The sequence below is a fragment of the Coccinella septempunctata genome, chromosome 3 (genome assembly GCF_907165205.1).
Source record: "Coccinella septempunctata chromosome 3, icCocSept1.1, whole genome shotgun sequence".
Taxonomy (NCBI): domain Eukaryota; kingdom Metazoa; phylum Arthropoda; class Insecta; order Coleoptera; family Coccinellidae; genus Coccinella; species Coccinella septempunctata.
This window is the reverse complement of record NC_058191.1, coordinates 13,961,294-13,978,494: the sequence shown is the minus strand read 5'-3', so window position 1 is coordinate 13,978,494 and position 17,201 is coordinate 13,961,294. Positions and strand designations below refer to the sequence as shown.

Sequence of the window (17,201 nt, the reverse complement as noted above, 5' to 3'; positions counted from 1 at the left end):
AGCGCTTCGTATTTTCAACGAGGTGGGACTCAACCAATCCATTAACCGAAATTATGAGCGGAAGTATTGTGGTTTTCTCCAATCCATAGATCTCTTTAAGCTCGAATGCGAGATCATGGTACTTGGTCAGCTTCTCTGTGTAAGATCGGGGAATATTCTCGTCAGCCGGTACCGTGACGTCGATTATGTGGACAGATCTCTCAGTTTTGTTAAATATATATATATATATATATATATATATATATATATATATATATATATATATATATATATATATATATATATATATATATATATATATATATATATATATATATATATATATATATATATATATATATATATATATATATATATATATATATATATATATATATATATATATATATATATATATATATATATATATATTATATATAAGGATGTTAAAATTTTTATATAACAATAATCAGTTCTGTTTCTGTGTATTACGAAATACACACTATTTACATCAAGTACGAAGTTACCTGTAGTAATACGAAAGAAACAACAATCAAAGTTTGTTATTATCACTCTTTGCCACCAAATAAACAATCTTAAAATCTTTTTATTGATTCACTGCAATGTATTATTCTCAAATCTTCAAAATCTGCTAGTCATGTTATCTATTGTTCCATCTGGTGGGGTTAATTAAAAGCCGTACGTAATATGAGTGCGGCAAATTTGAATGAAGAAAGTACTTTCTTTACATCTTCCCCCACCGTGAAAATTCTCATTATAATTTATATTACCTATTGTTTACACTGGTATTTTGTTATGTGGAATAGTCCTGTTTGTTCGATTATTTTTCCTGTTTTAATTCTAAATATGGTATATGATATTTTTTCTGTTTTTTTGAAAGGTCCAATCTTGAGTTCATCTAATTTTTTTCTGTTTAATTTATTTCCGTTTTCGATGTATACCGAATCGCTTGTATTGAACTCATTTTCATTTCTGTTATTGTCAAATATTATTTTATTATATTAGTGTGATTTAATGAGTGTTATCTAGACCAATTTTTTATACTTTTTCCAATCTTCTGCAATTTTATGTTCTTTTAGTTCTTCGGGTAGCATATTTGTATGAGTCCCATCTAGTAGATATTTTGGTGTAGAGCCTGTTAGTTACTGAATGTTCTGTTATGTTATATTTGTCAACACATTATTATCACCAAATAAACAATCTTGAAATCTATTCATTGATTCACTGCTCAATGTATTATTCTCAAATCTTCAAAATCTGCTAGTCATCTTATCTATTGTTCCATATGGTGGGGTTAATTAAAATGCGCTCGTAACAGGAGCGGAAAATTTGAATGAAGAATGTACTTTCTTTACATTCATTTTCATAAATTTCGGAATACAAAATTTACTTCAAAAATTAGTGCACAAAGTGATAGCACTGGAGAAAATGTATTACATCAGGCAAACTGCTGGGTTCATAAGTATTCTACAAAAAAATAGAAGTTAGAACAGGTCCTCGCACTTTCATGCATTTCATAAAAATATTAATAAACAGTTCGCTAATCTTTAGGCTTGGGTTATGAAATTTTTAGATGAATTGTGTCTCATTATTATGAGTGTGAGAATAAGAAGAATATTTAATGCATATTTTTCAGAAGAAAATTCGAAATATATGATCTATTAATCTCTTTCTACAAATTACATGCATCATGTGAAGAAAAAAGCCATATTATAAATTGCACCAAACAGCTGATTATTGTTCAAATATAATTCTTATACGCTGGATAAAATGAAATCTAAGCTCAATAATTCACCATTTCAATGAAACATCCCTGTGACACACAAAAAAGTAATTAAACGTTCAATATTTTACTTCACATTCAGTAATCCACTATTTAACTGAGAAAATGTCTGTATAATTGAAAAAGTTACTGACAATAAATGCATATTCACGAATCAAAACGACGATGTAAATGACATTTTCCACAATAGTCCATATGGTTTACGTCTGCAGCGCACTCGATGGTAGTTTAAACACTAATATTGTCATACTCTCTCTCTCTCTCCATGAACTCAAACTGATACATGGCAAATATAGAACAAAGTTACAAATATGCTACATTGATATCATGAAGCAGGAACATGAAATTTACAAAATGTGGATATTATTTGGATACAGCACAGGCACATCCCAAATATAGTATCAGACACGTTATAGTTTGAGAAAAAATTCTACATTACAAAGACCTCTATTAGGTTTTCCAAGAAAATATAGCAGATATGTTACTGGTCACCTGGGGCGCCTTCTATAAATTCTATCGACAGTAATTCCAACGACATTCTTTCTCCCAAGGCAATCTTCTTGTCCAACAAGTCCGAGAATTAAACATATGCCCCTCGCAGTATATCCACTAACAAAACAACTCAGCTCGCCAAAACCAACAACTAAGCAGGAATTCTTGGAAATGCCTCTCTTCGGGGACAGGAATACACTAGCTGTAAAGGTAGGTCGGAATCCGACAGCCTATAAACTTCAATGTTAATTTCGAAATTTATTTTCAGAAGCCCCCAGAGAGGTGCAAACCATTAGCCAACAAGTATACAGTCGTCCCCATACCTGAGTTCAAGAAAGTCACATCACATTGTCGAAACCCTTCGCCGAATTCAGCAACAATCCCAACGCCAAAATGCCAAGTCAGTCCTCCTAAGCAAATGACAGTTGACGAAGAAAAAGTCAACGAAACAAAAACGGAACGACTGAAAAGAATCCGAGAAATGCTGAGTCAGAGTCCGGGATTCGCTTTGAAAGCAAACAGGGCGAACTTTCCGCTCATCAGACATTCCTCGGCAACTGATGGAAAGGTGACAGCAGAACCACTCCCTAAACTGATATCACTTGAGCTCTTCAACCCTGAAACTGACGACAAAGATAGTGATTCGAGCGCCATATCTTCTCCAGATTCTGTTGATAGCATAGTTAGCGTGAAGTCGGACCAAAGAAGGCCGGTAGAAGAGGAGAGTAGGTTCAAATTTCCAACTTACAAGAACACGAAGCAGAGTAAGCTTTTAGAAGCGGCAGCTGGAGTTGCGAGCTCCTTAGATGAAGCTGTCACAAAGGTCAGTCAATATTTATATTTTCACATTTTATGGGCTCGACTTCTTCAGCTTTGATCTGTTTCTATTCACTATGTATCCTCTTTTATTGTAAATTTTTCGGAATTCAAAGGTCTACTATTTATACTACCTGTATATTGCACATTGGCTTGAGAAACTGAAAAAACGTGGAACACGCTTCCAGCTGATTAATTTAAATCTCCAGCAGCTCAAATAAGTTATGCCACTTTCCGTACAAGGAACACACTAAGTAACGCAGCTTTCCCTTTTGTCGAACGGACGGAAAAACCATCACAGCAAATATTCAGATGAGAAACCTCAAATGCTTGAGAAATTGTGAAGAGCCTCCAAAGTGAACTGCATTTATAACCTGCACTAGACTTTTTTCATACAAAAGTGAATCGGAAATATCGAGCAATATTTCTAGGGATGATAGAACACCAAAAATGTGTTCTTTGTCTAGCGAACTTATTTACGAAACCACTTATTAACGCCTCTTCAGCCATAGGAAAGAGCCTTAGATACAAACTTCCGAAAAAGGTACTCTAATACATTCCAATATTTGGTATAATGATGTTAATATTACTACTGATTTCGTGAGTAAACAGTGGAAGAGGTAAGAGGGGAAGATCAGCCGATTTAAAGGTTTGGGAATTCTCTGTTTCTCCGAAACAGTTCAGTGTTAGACGTCGAAGCGAGTAGACATGTTGAATGATTCCAGTGCGATACGTTCAAGCGAGTAGACGAGTTGAATGATTTTTCGAGCATACGATTTGGGAATTTGATTGAATACTGATTATTCGGGAGAGTTCTGTGAATGAGTTTTGTTGTGTTGTTATTGTATACAGTCGAGATCAAAAAATCGTTGGTTGTGCAAATTACATCAGGTGATACTTTGTCTATATAATAATTGGTTATTTTTGTTCTTTTCTCTCTTATTGATATTTATCGCCATTGTAAAAAACTAAAAACGTCGGAGACCTGAGATAACGAGGGTTCCTACATGGAAGCTTCCGATGAAGTCGAGGAAGACTTTAGCGAAGGAGAGTCCGTGGGTCGGACAGTGGGGAAAAAAGTAAATACTGTGGGGATCAGGAAAAGCCCCACAACGCCTTCGGTCAAACCCCAAAATGCGCCTCCTACAAAGCGCGCGCGCAAAGAAAGTTCCTCGTCTGACGAGGAAAATATCAGAAAGGCACCAGAAGTGCCTAAGAATGATAAAATCCTACCCATCACGATGATGGGCACCTCAGATTAGGTAGAGATATCCAAAGCTCTCTACACATAAAAGATCAACTACAACCGCGCAACTGTAGTTAAAGACGGTATGAAAATCATCTCGTCAACCGTAGATGATTTTAGAAAAATCACAACATTCTTCGAGCAGCATGATGAAGAATTTTTTACCTACCAAATGGAGGAGGAGAAGAAGATATATGTGGGGTTCAGAGCTGGAGTGAACCAAGTCCATTCAGCCTAGTTTTGGGGTGAATGGCTCAGAAATTGTTTATCACCAATTAATTCAAGAGTAACTTCTTTAGATTTGAAAAGGTTAGAATGTGAGCATATGCTTTCATAAGAATAATAATAAATGAAAAAGTCACTTTTGAATTGATTGGTGATAAACAACTTCTAAGCCATTCATCTCAAAACTAATCTGAATGGACTTGGTTCACTTCAGCTCTGAACTCCTCATACGCCGTCATCAGGCATTTACGCTGATCTTGCGTTGATTGAGAACGACCTGATATTCCAGGGAATATCAGTCGCTGAGGTGTCCAGCATGACATCGAACAAGACGAAGAAGCCCATACTTCTTTACCTGGTTAAAACCCAGAAAAAGGAAATCTTCGAAGTGAAGCGACTCTACAATCTCTGTATTGTGGTTGAAGAAAAAAAGAGGCCTGAAAGTCCAAGCCAGAGCTTTAGGTGCCAAAGGTACGGACATGCACAGAACAAATGCTCCTTCCCGTGGAGTGCTCAGGAAGCCATAGCAGCAATGACTGCACACTCACCAGAAAAGGTGAAGAGAGAAATGCCACATGCGTCTTATGTGGAGAAGAGGGGCCATCTAGCTAGCTACAAAGGATGTAGCGAGTTCAAGCTGGTGATCAGAAAGAAGAATTCCTGAAAACCAGCTGAACAGAAAAAGCCGGTAACAAAAACTAAAACTACTGTTGAAAAATTCAGGAAGTAGTGAAGGCCAAACCTGCAGAACATGAAAAGAAAAATAACACTCCAAAACCGGTTCAGAAAAAGCTTCCAATGAAACAGGCTGTGAACAGTCAACAGGAAAAGAAAAAGATATCTGAATCAGCCGATGATTCAGATATCTTCACGGAAAAAATTTTCAACAAGATAATGTTGATAATTGAGTGGGAAATGGAGAAAAAACTTCAAGCATTATTCAATAAACTGAATTAATGGACCGTACGGATATTGTGACAGACTTTTCGTACCTACTCTGGCCGCTCCTTACGGTTGCTCGGGCGCCAGTGGGGCAATCAGTCAAACCCCATGTCTCTCACAGAATCTCCAAAGAATTAGAGAGCCCTGGTAGACTTGAGTATCAGTGGAGAAGCGTATCGATGAAAACTGGGGCTGTAGCGTCTTCTAAGTGTCTGCTTTTCAACGGTCTTTAGGCGTCAGAAAGAGTACTTACCTCTTCTAACTAAACTCCTAGATGAAACTGATTTAATAAATTTACTCTCACTGGCAAAATAATTGGCAACGAAAATAAATGTTCAACTATTTATTTCTATTGAAATAAACTGTACACAAAAATTTACAGGTACAACAAATCGTGGACGTCAACGGCTGGATCTGGTCGGCGCAGGACGGCTGACAAGATAACCCCCAGTTAATTCAGTACGGTCACACTTCAGGAAAATACGGTCGACAGAATAAATAATATTCAGAAGTCACAATTGAATGAAGTTCGAAAGAATATGAACGGTTTCGGAAAAATAAACTGAATTAAGTCAAGTCACAAATGAACGAAGTTCGGAAAAATATAAACAGTATCGGAAAATAAACGGAATTAAGACAAGTCACCAGTTAAGCTGGAGTACGCCCTCTATAGCTGTCGGTTTCCTTCGGTCTCTCAGTCTCTCTCTCTCTCGGTGACTTCAAGATGGCTGACTGTCAATTCAAACTGTCGGAAATCGGGACAAAATGATAAAATATCCAAGTATCGAGTATCGGTAAGGGGGCTCAACCTCCTCCTGGAACCCAAATACCACCCTACGGTGACGGAAAGCAATCTATACAGCAGGGAATGCCTAGATTAAGTTACGGTTGATTCGGATTTTTAGCCAAGTAAAAAGTCTAGAGAGAATATCACTCTACAAGGGTGCAATAAAGCAGAAATAAATGTGACAAATTACTTGTCTTGGAGTTTATGATCTCGTAAGTTCGGAAAACTGTTTCTCGCGGTCGTCACTCACTCATCCCTCGATCTCAATTCATACTGATCTTGACCTTCAGCGCCGGAATTCGAAGAAGTAGGTACCCCTCCGCGGAAAACTGTCCTCACCATGGGTAAACTCAAATTGTTCGGTCAATCAATGGGCTCAAAAAGAGACAGAAAAATTGAAGAGAAGGAAAAACGGAACAAGTTGAGAGAACTTTTTCGAGTCAGAAAAAGTACGGTTGAACGGAAAGAATTCTAAAATATATGAATTCTGAAAACAAAAGACATATACGGTTTCCGCTACAAATATGGGACTGGTCGGTGAAAAACAATGACATAATATCAATCGGTAAATCCCCCTTATGATAATTCAACGGTTTTCTTCCGAAATACTTCGATTGTCAGGTTCTATTATAAAAGTATCGGTGAAGAAATTTCCTTTTATGGAGGAGCAAAAATCTGCCTCATCACAATATTAGGAAGAAATCTCTCAAGATAATCTCGGGATCAACACTCGGAAAGCCGAGATAGAAGAAATAATATCAGAGAGACAATCTGATATTATAGCCTTACAGGAAACAAGAATAAACCGAAACGAATGACTGAATTTCATGAATTATGAAACGTATAGATGTGACAGAATTACAAACACCGGAGGAGCAGTAGCAATATTAGTGAGAACAGATCTGAAACACTACTTCAAAAGTAGATCCGACGAACCACAAGGAGAAACAGAAACAGTTACGATTGTTGCCGAATTAAATCGTCAAAGAGTCGAAATTTCCTCGGCATATAAGTCACCACAAAACAATTTATTGGAAGAAGAGATAAACAACTTGTTAGAAGTACCAAACCCGAAAATCTGCATCGGGATTTCAACTGTAAATCCCCATTATGGAATAGCAGAACAGAGAATAAAAATGGCAAAAAATTCAAGGATTTCGAAAAACAAAATGTCATAGTGATTGGACCAGAGTTACCGATATATCTTGCTTTTGGTATAGGAATACCAGATGTAATAGATATCGCGATATTGAAAAATATAGCTCAAGAATTCTCGATTGAGACTTTGGAAGATGGAACCTCAAACCACAATCCCGTGGAATTGACAATTGGAGAAGAACCAAGAGAAAAACTGATGAAAATAAGAGAATATACCAATTGGGCCAAATACAGCCATTTAATACAATCGGAAATAACAGAAATCCCAACAATAAGCACTCCAGAGGATCTGGAATGTGCGGTTGATAAACTGGAAGAGATTATATCGAAAGCTTACGAAAAAAGCACGAGAAGAGTGAAGAGACCAGCACCAAGTCATCCGCATGGCGATACGCCTAAAGGTGTAGAAGATTTTATACGAGAAAATCGAAGACTCAGAAGAATATATCGGATGAATAAAAATGACAGGCCCGGATCTAGGGGGGGGGCAAGCGGGGCGCTTGCCCCGGGCGTCAGCCTAAGGGGGCGCCAAAATCAACCAGAGGTCAACATTTTTTTTTAGTTTCTCGGAAAAAATTAATTTCCTAGTACTAAAATCGAAACTGTAGAATGGAAACATGATAAACCATCACTATGCCAAAAATCTTCAAAATCAATGAGGGATCAATTAACTGTATATGTTTTATTCGGTCATCTCTAGGAATGATCGCCACACTTGGGTGAAATAGGTTAAACGATAGGATATGTCTACAATGTGTCGCAAGCATAGAGCCAGTAATTTCTTTGCCTGGGAAATTACCGACTCATCCCCATTTCATCTGGAACTAAGGGCCAAAATTTCCGATTTTTTATGGACCATAACTTAAAAACTAATCCTTTCAGCAAAATTCTGTTCGCATATTCGTAATCTATGCCCTCGATTCAGTAAATACACCAATATTTTTGGAAATGGCAGAGATACTGTATGAATTTTTTGAAAAATATTTTTGGTCTCCGATCGAAACCAAATTCGTACTGTACACTAATACGAGTGTGCAGAACACGAATATGCAAACAGATATTTTTTAAAAATTAAGTTTTCAAGTAATCATTAAAATATCGGCATATTTATATTTTATTTTTATTTATATCGGAAATTTTGGACCTTCGCGGAAAAATTATATAAAATCTAATCTGTTAGCGGTAGATGAATGAAGTGTGGTTTTTTCTATTCGCAAAGATACAACCTATCATAAAAGAATCAGCATATGACTAGTGCTTTTTTTCTGGCTGCTACACCTCCTCAAAGTTGACCAATTTCTTCGAAATTTTGCACTAAAAAAATTTATTTCTCAAAATACTGATCCTACAAAAAATCAAATTGCATATTCGTGATCTACGACCTCGAATTAATAAGTAAAATGACCCGGGTCGATATATGTCGCTGAAAAAATTAATTTTTGTTCGGAATAATTTCGTTCGTAAAGCGCGACGCTCTTGTGAAAACAAACTTTTTTATTTTTCGAACGATTTCAACCCGAGTCATTTTTTCTACTAATTCGTGGTCGAAGATTACGAATAAGCAATTAGATTTTTCCTAAGATGAGTACTTTGGGAAAAATATAACTTTTAATGGAACAATGGGACAAAAATAAGAGTGATTTTTTTCCTAAAGTACTCATTTTAGGAAAAATGTAATTGCATATTCGTAATAAACGACCTCGAATTAGTGAAAAAAATAACTCGGGTTGAAATCGCGATGACGACTATGCAATGATATGTTTCCTAAGAACCTAAGAGGGTGGGGGCGCCATCATGAATTTTTGCCCCGGTCAGAAAAAATCGTAGATCCGGGCCTGAAAAATGATCTGAATAGATGGAATCTCAACCGCCATAGCCTAGTTCTGAAAAATGCCCTGAAAGATCTAAGAACAAGCAGATGGAACAAAAGGGTTCAAGAACTTAATACAATTCATCATTCTGCATGGAGAAGGCAAAGAAGGCTACGAGGAGAAAAGATTGAAATTCAACCCCTACACGGAAAAAGTCGAATGGCGTATAATGATAAGGCAGAAGCATTGGCGGACTCGATCGACCGAGAATCGAGAATAAATTACAGGATAGACGACGATAATGAAGATTTGGTAGAACTGGCTGAAGAAAGTGATTAAGAAATGGATGAATTACCAGCGGCTGCTGAAATAGACAAACCAACATCGCCAAATGAAATCAGGGAAATAATTAGAAGTTTGAAGAAGAGGAAAGCTCCCAGAAGCGATAAAGTTAAAGAAATTATCTACAAAAGGTATAGCCGCTATAACAAATATCGCGAATGCAGTTATGAGGACAGAACACTACCAAGAAAAATAGAAAACAGCGGAAGTCATAGTGTTCAATAAACCATTCAAAGAGAAGAAGTTCCCACAAAACTACAGACCGATAAGTCTACAGTCGTCGTTAGGGAAATTAGTAGAACGAATTATAGCCTCGAGGCTAAATGAGGAAACCGAAAATCTGAAACTAATACCACCAGAACAGTTCGCATTCAGAAGAGAGCATTCAGCAGAGCAACAATTATTAAGGCTCACAGAATACATTACAGAGGGATTCCAAAATAAACTAGCTACAGGTCTTGTTTTACTTGTTTGATAATCGAAGCCGTGGCTAGGCCTCAACTGACTTATTCATCAGTCGCCTGGGGTTTCGCGGCAAGGAGCCACATCAAAAGAATTCAGGCCACTGACAACAAGCTGCTACGATGTGCAATAGGTACACCTTGGTTTGTCAGGAATAGACAGATTTATAGGGACCTAAAATGGAAAACCATAACGGAATTCATGAACAGAAAAGCAGAGAAATTATTTGAAACAGCGAAACCATCCGAATCAAGAACTCAGGAGACTAGTGGACTACGACCCAGAGGAAGACAAAAGTGTCTCGAAAATCGCAGCACGTCCATGTCCGCGAAAAATGCCAAACGAAAGACAAATAACCGGAGCATAATCATGTACTACTTTCGAGTCGGAAAACAGGAAATGAAAATCTTAAGAAATTCGAGATTTTGCCATCGTATCCAGCTCCATCTGTGGCCTGTTATCGTTTTTTATAGTTTCGGGAGGAGTTTTATGATTTCTGAGAACCAACCTTCTTGTTTCCGGCAGTGGATTAAGCACTGGGTAACCGCACGAAAGCGAAGTCATTTATCAATTTTCAGAGGATATACCTATGATCGTGGACGCTAAAGGCAAAGGTGTATCCATCATATTTGAAAACTCTCAAAATATGGTTTCACGTGTTCATGAAAACCCGTTCTAATATTATTAAGGACCGGTTGCTCAGTGCAAGATTTAGCCGAGATTTAAGTTGATCCAAGATTAACACAAAAACAAATGACAAAATCGAACTTAAATGTCAAAATTAATCTAGGATTAACGTAAATCCCGAACTGAGCAACCTGGCCTTAGTATCTAACGTATTAAGCTTTACTAACTAACGTATTTGATTATGGTATTTAATGTATTATATCACTATGAGTAACTAAGGTTTCATATAGGTTTTGGTACGTTTGTGATAATAATTAATAATAAAGATTTCATATAAATATATAAAAATGTCTTAATCTTCAATGATACGATAAATATTTTAATGTAGGCATGGTAACTATTCCGTAAGTTATGTAGGAAAAACTGTTATGGTTGTGATTATTCTCAGAAATTTTATCACCCCTAGAAACATCGCTCAACATTTCCGATTCTCCTTGTATAAGTAAAATTCTCCTTTAGTACCACATAGACAGTGCGGATCAATCTAGATCTAGATAAAGGTGCCTCAAAACTATTACTTCAACAGCTTCATCAACTGAGGGCTTTCTAGTTTAACCATACTAGTATATCCAAAAAATTTCTATTGAAGTTGTCTTCACAATGTGTAATTTTTATAGGTTATCAAAACAAGCCCAAAATTCAGTAAGAGACAGGTGCTTACAACCGATGTTATGTCTGTGATAAAGAGATCTTATTCTTTTGAAACTACACCCCTGGTCCCTAATGATAACACTGCAAACCCTTGGAAGGAAGATAGCAACAACGACCACCTCAAAGATTTCGCTGAAAAACTCAGCGAGAAGCTCCTGAAAGAGATAGACGAATACCAGAAGAAAACCAAAAGACATTTGGACAATACTTCCCTGGAGAACATCAACGATCCCTACATCCACAGGCTCAGTACCGAGTTGGATGATCTATCAAAGCTCAGTGCTGAGATTAAAAAACAGAACGAATACTTGGCCAAACTTAGTTCTAGTGAGATCCCTTTCAACCGTTGTGCTGTGTGTAAAAAAAACGAATGTAAATGCAGGTACAACCTGAAATTTCGGACAAAAGTAGAACATAGTGCTAAAAGCGAGCAAGATACTGTGTCGGACGATAAAACCAAAACTACTGCGGACAGTGCGAAGTTAGATAGTTCGAAATTCAACTCGACGAATGAGTGTATAGAGATGGACAGATGCACTCCAGATAAGACATCCACGAGTTCAGAGGGTGATAACGTGTTAAGGTTCAACTGTAAGAATTTCGTTAGGTTGGGAAATTCAACTGACTCTTGTGATTCTGAGAAAGGTGAGAAATATCTCAGGATCTTATGATTTTATGGAATATTACAATCGTTCCAATCATTATCTACTTGTGATTTTTCTTCGTCTTCTTATGATATCAATTAGTTTCAACATTTTTATGTTGATGGTGTGTGGTCGTAAAAATAAACACACACACACACACACTATTTGATTTTTTATATATTTAATTCTAGGGCAATCGATTTCAGTTCATTTCAAACCATCATCAGGCCGGCTGAAAGACATACAGGTCTTTCTCTCTCAATGGTGAATGCAGGTCATCCAGGTCTTTCAGAAAACTTGCTTTTTTTGTATCCTAAGGCTATTAGTTTCGGAGATAAGGGGTGATTCATGAAGAATATTGGCCTAAATTTGCGATAGCCATAACTCTGGACGGCAAGGTCCGATTTTGATCAAATTTAATGGGTTTGTCCACTTCAGAATGCTCTTTCAAACGGCGTATGAAATATCAATATTTTCAGGGCAGTACTCAGAATATCGTGATTTGTCCTTCAAGCCCCAAAATCTATATGTTTTACATGCCTCACAGAAATTTCGTTATTGCCCTGAAAAGCTACAGAATTTATTCTAAGAAATCCAATTTTTACATTGCATGGCACACCTGTCACAATTGAATAGGAGCCGGACGAATTCATATTTTATGTAATTTTTTCGAAATGCGGTCCTGTTTTTATTCCTTCGGTAATAGTATTTATTGTCCTTTGCCGTGATTCTGAATTATTTCAAATTCTGTTCAATTCTTCTTCATTTTAAACCCCCAGCACATACTGAGTGTTCGTAAAAAAGTGTTTTAAAGTATTCAAGGTCGAGCTCTGAATGTTTTTGAAATTACATACAAATGATGTAAACTATCTTGGAAAATATAATCCGTAAGTATATTCGCTTTATAAAACACATAAAATTTATTCTTCAACAATGAGAATGTACTATCATAAGATATGTTCGAAATGGAGTTCTTCCATCTCGACACATTTCCTAGCTCTTGAAATGAGATTATTTATTGCTCTTCTTATCATATCGGGATTTTATTTAACTTCTGCACAGGCTCCTTGTATCCTCTGCCGCAAATGCTCCCGTGAAGTTAGAAGTATCTGTCACTTTTTCACGCACACGGGTTTAAAATGAAAAAGAGTTGAACAGAATTCAAAAAATTTTTGATTCTCGACCGAAGACAATGAATGATATCACCAAAGGAATAATAACAGGACCGCATTTCGAATAAATGACATAGATCATGAATTCGTTCCGTTCCTCCATTGTTGTTTTATGAAAGGAAATGAAAAGGTTTTTCGGAAGAATAAATTTTAATAGTTATGTGTGTTATGAAGTAAATACACTTACGGATTACATTTTTCAAGAGATTTTACATCATTTGTATCTAAACTCAATATGTCATTTCAAAAGAACTCACAGCTAAACTTGGCATACTTTTGAACACTTTTTTACGAACACTCAGTATGTACTGAGGGTTTGAAATGAAGAAAAACTGAACAGAATTTGAAATAATTCAGAATCACGGCAAAGGACAATAAATACTATATTAACGAAGGAATAAAAACAGGACCGCATTTCGAAAAAATGACATAAAATATGAATTCGTCCGGCTCCTATTCCCTTGTGACAAGTGTGCCATGCAAAGTAAAAATAGTTTTCTTAGAATAAATTATGTAGTTTGTCAGGGCAATAACGAAATTTCTGTGAGGTATGTAAAAAATATAGATTTTGGGGCTTGAATGAAAAATCACGCTATTCTGAGTACTGCCCTGAAAATATTGACCCTAATAACACAAAGTAGTCCTATGGACATCCATAGGACGTCCTCTTCGGACATTACGGACATCCAGGGACGTCCATTTCTGGTACAATGGACGTTCTGTGGACATCCGAGGGACGTACAAATGTCACAACTTTGGACCGAATTTGGACGTCCATCGCGGACGTCCAATGGATATCCCGTTGGGACCATCATCAGCTATCTCAACGGTACAAAAATTTACCACGACGTTGGCTATCCTATCTATTAGAATTTTAATGTCCTGAAACCCAATGTCTTACACTCAGACGCATACTTACTAGAAAGTTTTTACACTTGGCCCGGATTCGAACTCGCGAGTACGTGGGGACATCGCATTACTGAGTCTTCGCTGCAACCGTCCTAGCTACCGAGACTAGACGATATACCTACTTGTAGGAACATATTCATTATATTGTTAACTGATTTATGATATAGTAGTCGATTAATACAGAAATACCATATAATAAAAACTAAAGTCTTAAAACTCGAACATAGATTTTATTTTATGATAGTAATTACTCGAGTATTTAGTCTTCGTTCATCATAACGTTATACATAATATAATATTCATAAGATATTCATATACTACAAAGCGGAAAAATGGAGTTTAGTGAAAATAATATTTAATTTTGGTGTTCATTGATATATATATGTATGTATTATTTTGTCCATATTACGGACTCCTAGTGAATATCCGGTATGGACATTCAAAAGATGTCCCTACCGGATATCCACTAGGTATCCGTGATGGACGTTATACGGACCATGTAATGTGTATATGTGATTTGGTCGATATTACGTCCATTACGGACTCCTAGTGAATATCCGGTATGAACATTCAAAAGATGTCCCTACCGGATATCCAATAGGTGTCCGTCACGGACGTTATACGGACTATGTAATATATACACGTTATTTGGTCCAAATTACGTTCATTACGGACTCCTAGTAAATATCCGGTGAGGACATTCAAAAGATGTCCCTACCGGATATCCACTAGGTATACGTGATGGACGTTATACGGACCATGTAATATATATGTATAAGTTATATGGTCCGTACTATGTTCATCACGAACACCTAATGGATGTCCAGTAAGGACATATTTATGACATGGCCTGTATTAAGTCGGTTAGGGACCATTTTGGAACTATATGATACGGACATATGTCATATAGTCCGTATTATGTCCATCACGGTCATCCAATGGATATCCGATACGGACATTGTACATAAATTGGACTAACAATGGATATCCATCTTGGACGTCCTAAAACTGTCCGGAAACGGACGTCCAAAGGACATACAAATCAAGTCTATGGACGTTCCGACGTTAAATGGACATGAATTGTACGTCCCATGGACGTTGTGTGCTATTAGGGGATATTTCATGCGCCGTTTGAAAGAGCATTCTGAAGTGGACAAACCCATAGAGTTTGATCGAAATTGGACCTTGCATTCCAGAGTTATGGCTATCGCAAATTTAGGCCAATGTTCATGAATCACCCCGTATTTCCGAAACTAATAGCCTTAGGATACAAAACAAGCAAGTTTTCTGAAAGGCCTGGATGACCTGCATTCACCATTGAGCTATGACCAACGACTCAAGAAACAGCCTGTATAGGTATATGTTCTAGTGTTCCAATTATGTGGGTAGGGGTTAAGTAAGACCTCGCAATCATATATGTTACCTACCGTTCTTAGCGGTATATTCTGAATATTGCGAAATTTCGATTTTTTTGTTTAAATATCATGATAAGTTTTTATCGGTGTGGTATTCTATATAAATTTCATAAATTTGTACAACGTGAAATATGTGTCTGCTTTTTTTGAGACGGGGCAGAAATTGAGGATAAGCTGTCAAATGTCCAAGCTGTCTGATGTCAAATCGTGCGTATAGTTCTTCTTGCTATGGTTGCTATTTATCAATTTAATGAGACTATTATCGCGCAGATTGAAATCCTACATCTCCTTCAGTAGGAATTGAGTATCTTTATTTTTTAAAATCTCCAATTGTTCGAGTAATGTTAGTTTGAGCATTTGACAGGTCATCCTCAATTTCTGCTCCGTCTCAAAAAAGGCATACACATATTTCACGTTGTAAGAATTTATAAAATTTATATAGAATACCATACCGATAAAAACTTTTTATGGTCATTAAACCAAAAACCAGAAATAAAAATTTTCAAATATTCGGGATATACCGCTAAGAACTGTAGGTAAAATATATGACAACACAACACTAAAACAAATATATGTCTTTCAGCTGGCCTGATGATGGTTTGAAATAAACAAGAATCGATTGCCCTAGAATTAAATAAATAAAGCATTCATCACCAAAATAATTTTTATATTAATGGTATTTGTCCTTCCAGGCAGCAGTACCACGTCCATGGTATCTATGGTAACAAGCACAGCTACCTCCTTCAATTTGCTCTCTGAGTCATCTATAGATTCGATGAGTTCAGAACGGACCAATACCGATTTCTTAGAAAGAGGCGATGAACTGTCGTCATCTGGTAGAGGCAGCAACGAAGGTAGTACAGCTTCACTAGCATCCATACCCGAATCATCAATTACTCCGGCAAGTAAGTTCAGACTCCAATAAACACTGATAGATACTGAGTGTTTTACTGATTTTGACAATTTTTTCAATTACCCATAATTTTTGAAACACCCTATATATTTTGACGATATTTGGTGCATTTATTCTCCGCAAGTACTTGCTCATATTGACGTAGTAACTTATTTTTTCCAGGTCCGGCCTTAAATAAATCGATTATTTTATCTTTTCTTATCTTATTTTATCTTATCTAACTGAGAAAAACACCAATATATCAAAATTCCTTAAAATTGATAGAATATTTGAAAAAAAGCGGAGAAAACCTAAGGGGATGAGGTATTTTTCGTTCGCCGCATGCGATTTTACAAGGGTTGTCTTTTATATTTCGGGATTGGACAACCTAAGTGTTGCAAACTGGCAACAGCCAGCTCTATCGTAAACTTTGACTTTTTGGAGCTAAGGCTTACTCATCACGTTTTGACATACGAGTGCTATTTGTATTGTTTACAGTAACTTAAAAGATTAATCATTCTCTTGCTAATAACCTATCGTGAGATTGAGACAACCATAGGCATTAGTGGGACCAGCATACATTCAATATTGCATGAAAATGCACATCGGCTCAGATAACTGCATTTTTGAGCACTCAAAACGTTTATGTGATGATTAAACCGCCGTATAGTCCTGACGCGGCACCGAATGACTCCCTCTTATTCCCGTAAGTAAAAAATAAACTCAGAGATAAACGTTTTTCGACACCTGATGAAGCGATTGATGCG

At 36.7% G+C, this 17,201-nt stretch overlaps 1 protein-coding gene across 1 annotated transcript in view; it reads left to right on the top strand.

Annotated features, from left to right (window-relative positions):
• LOC123308994 overlaps nt 1-17,201 on the top strand; it is a 213,527-nt gene that overhangs the window by 188,053 nt on the left and 8,273 nt on the right. Inside the window, exons 8-11 of the mRNA XM_044891829.1 lie at nt 2,335-2,485; nt 2,544-3,098; nt 11,369-12,047; nt 16,235-16,447. Of these exons, the coding sequence (XP_044747764.1) occupies nt 2,335-2,485; nt 2,544-3,098; nt 11,369-12,047; nt 16,235-16,447 (1,598 nt within the window). The remainder of the gene's footprint in view (nt 1-2,334; nt 2,486-2,543; nt 3,099-11,368; nt 12,048-16,234; nt 16,448-17,201) is intronic.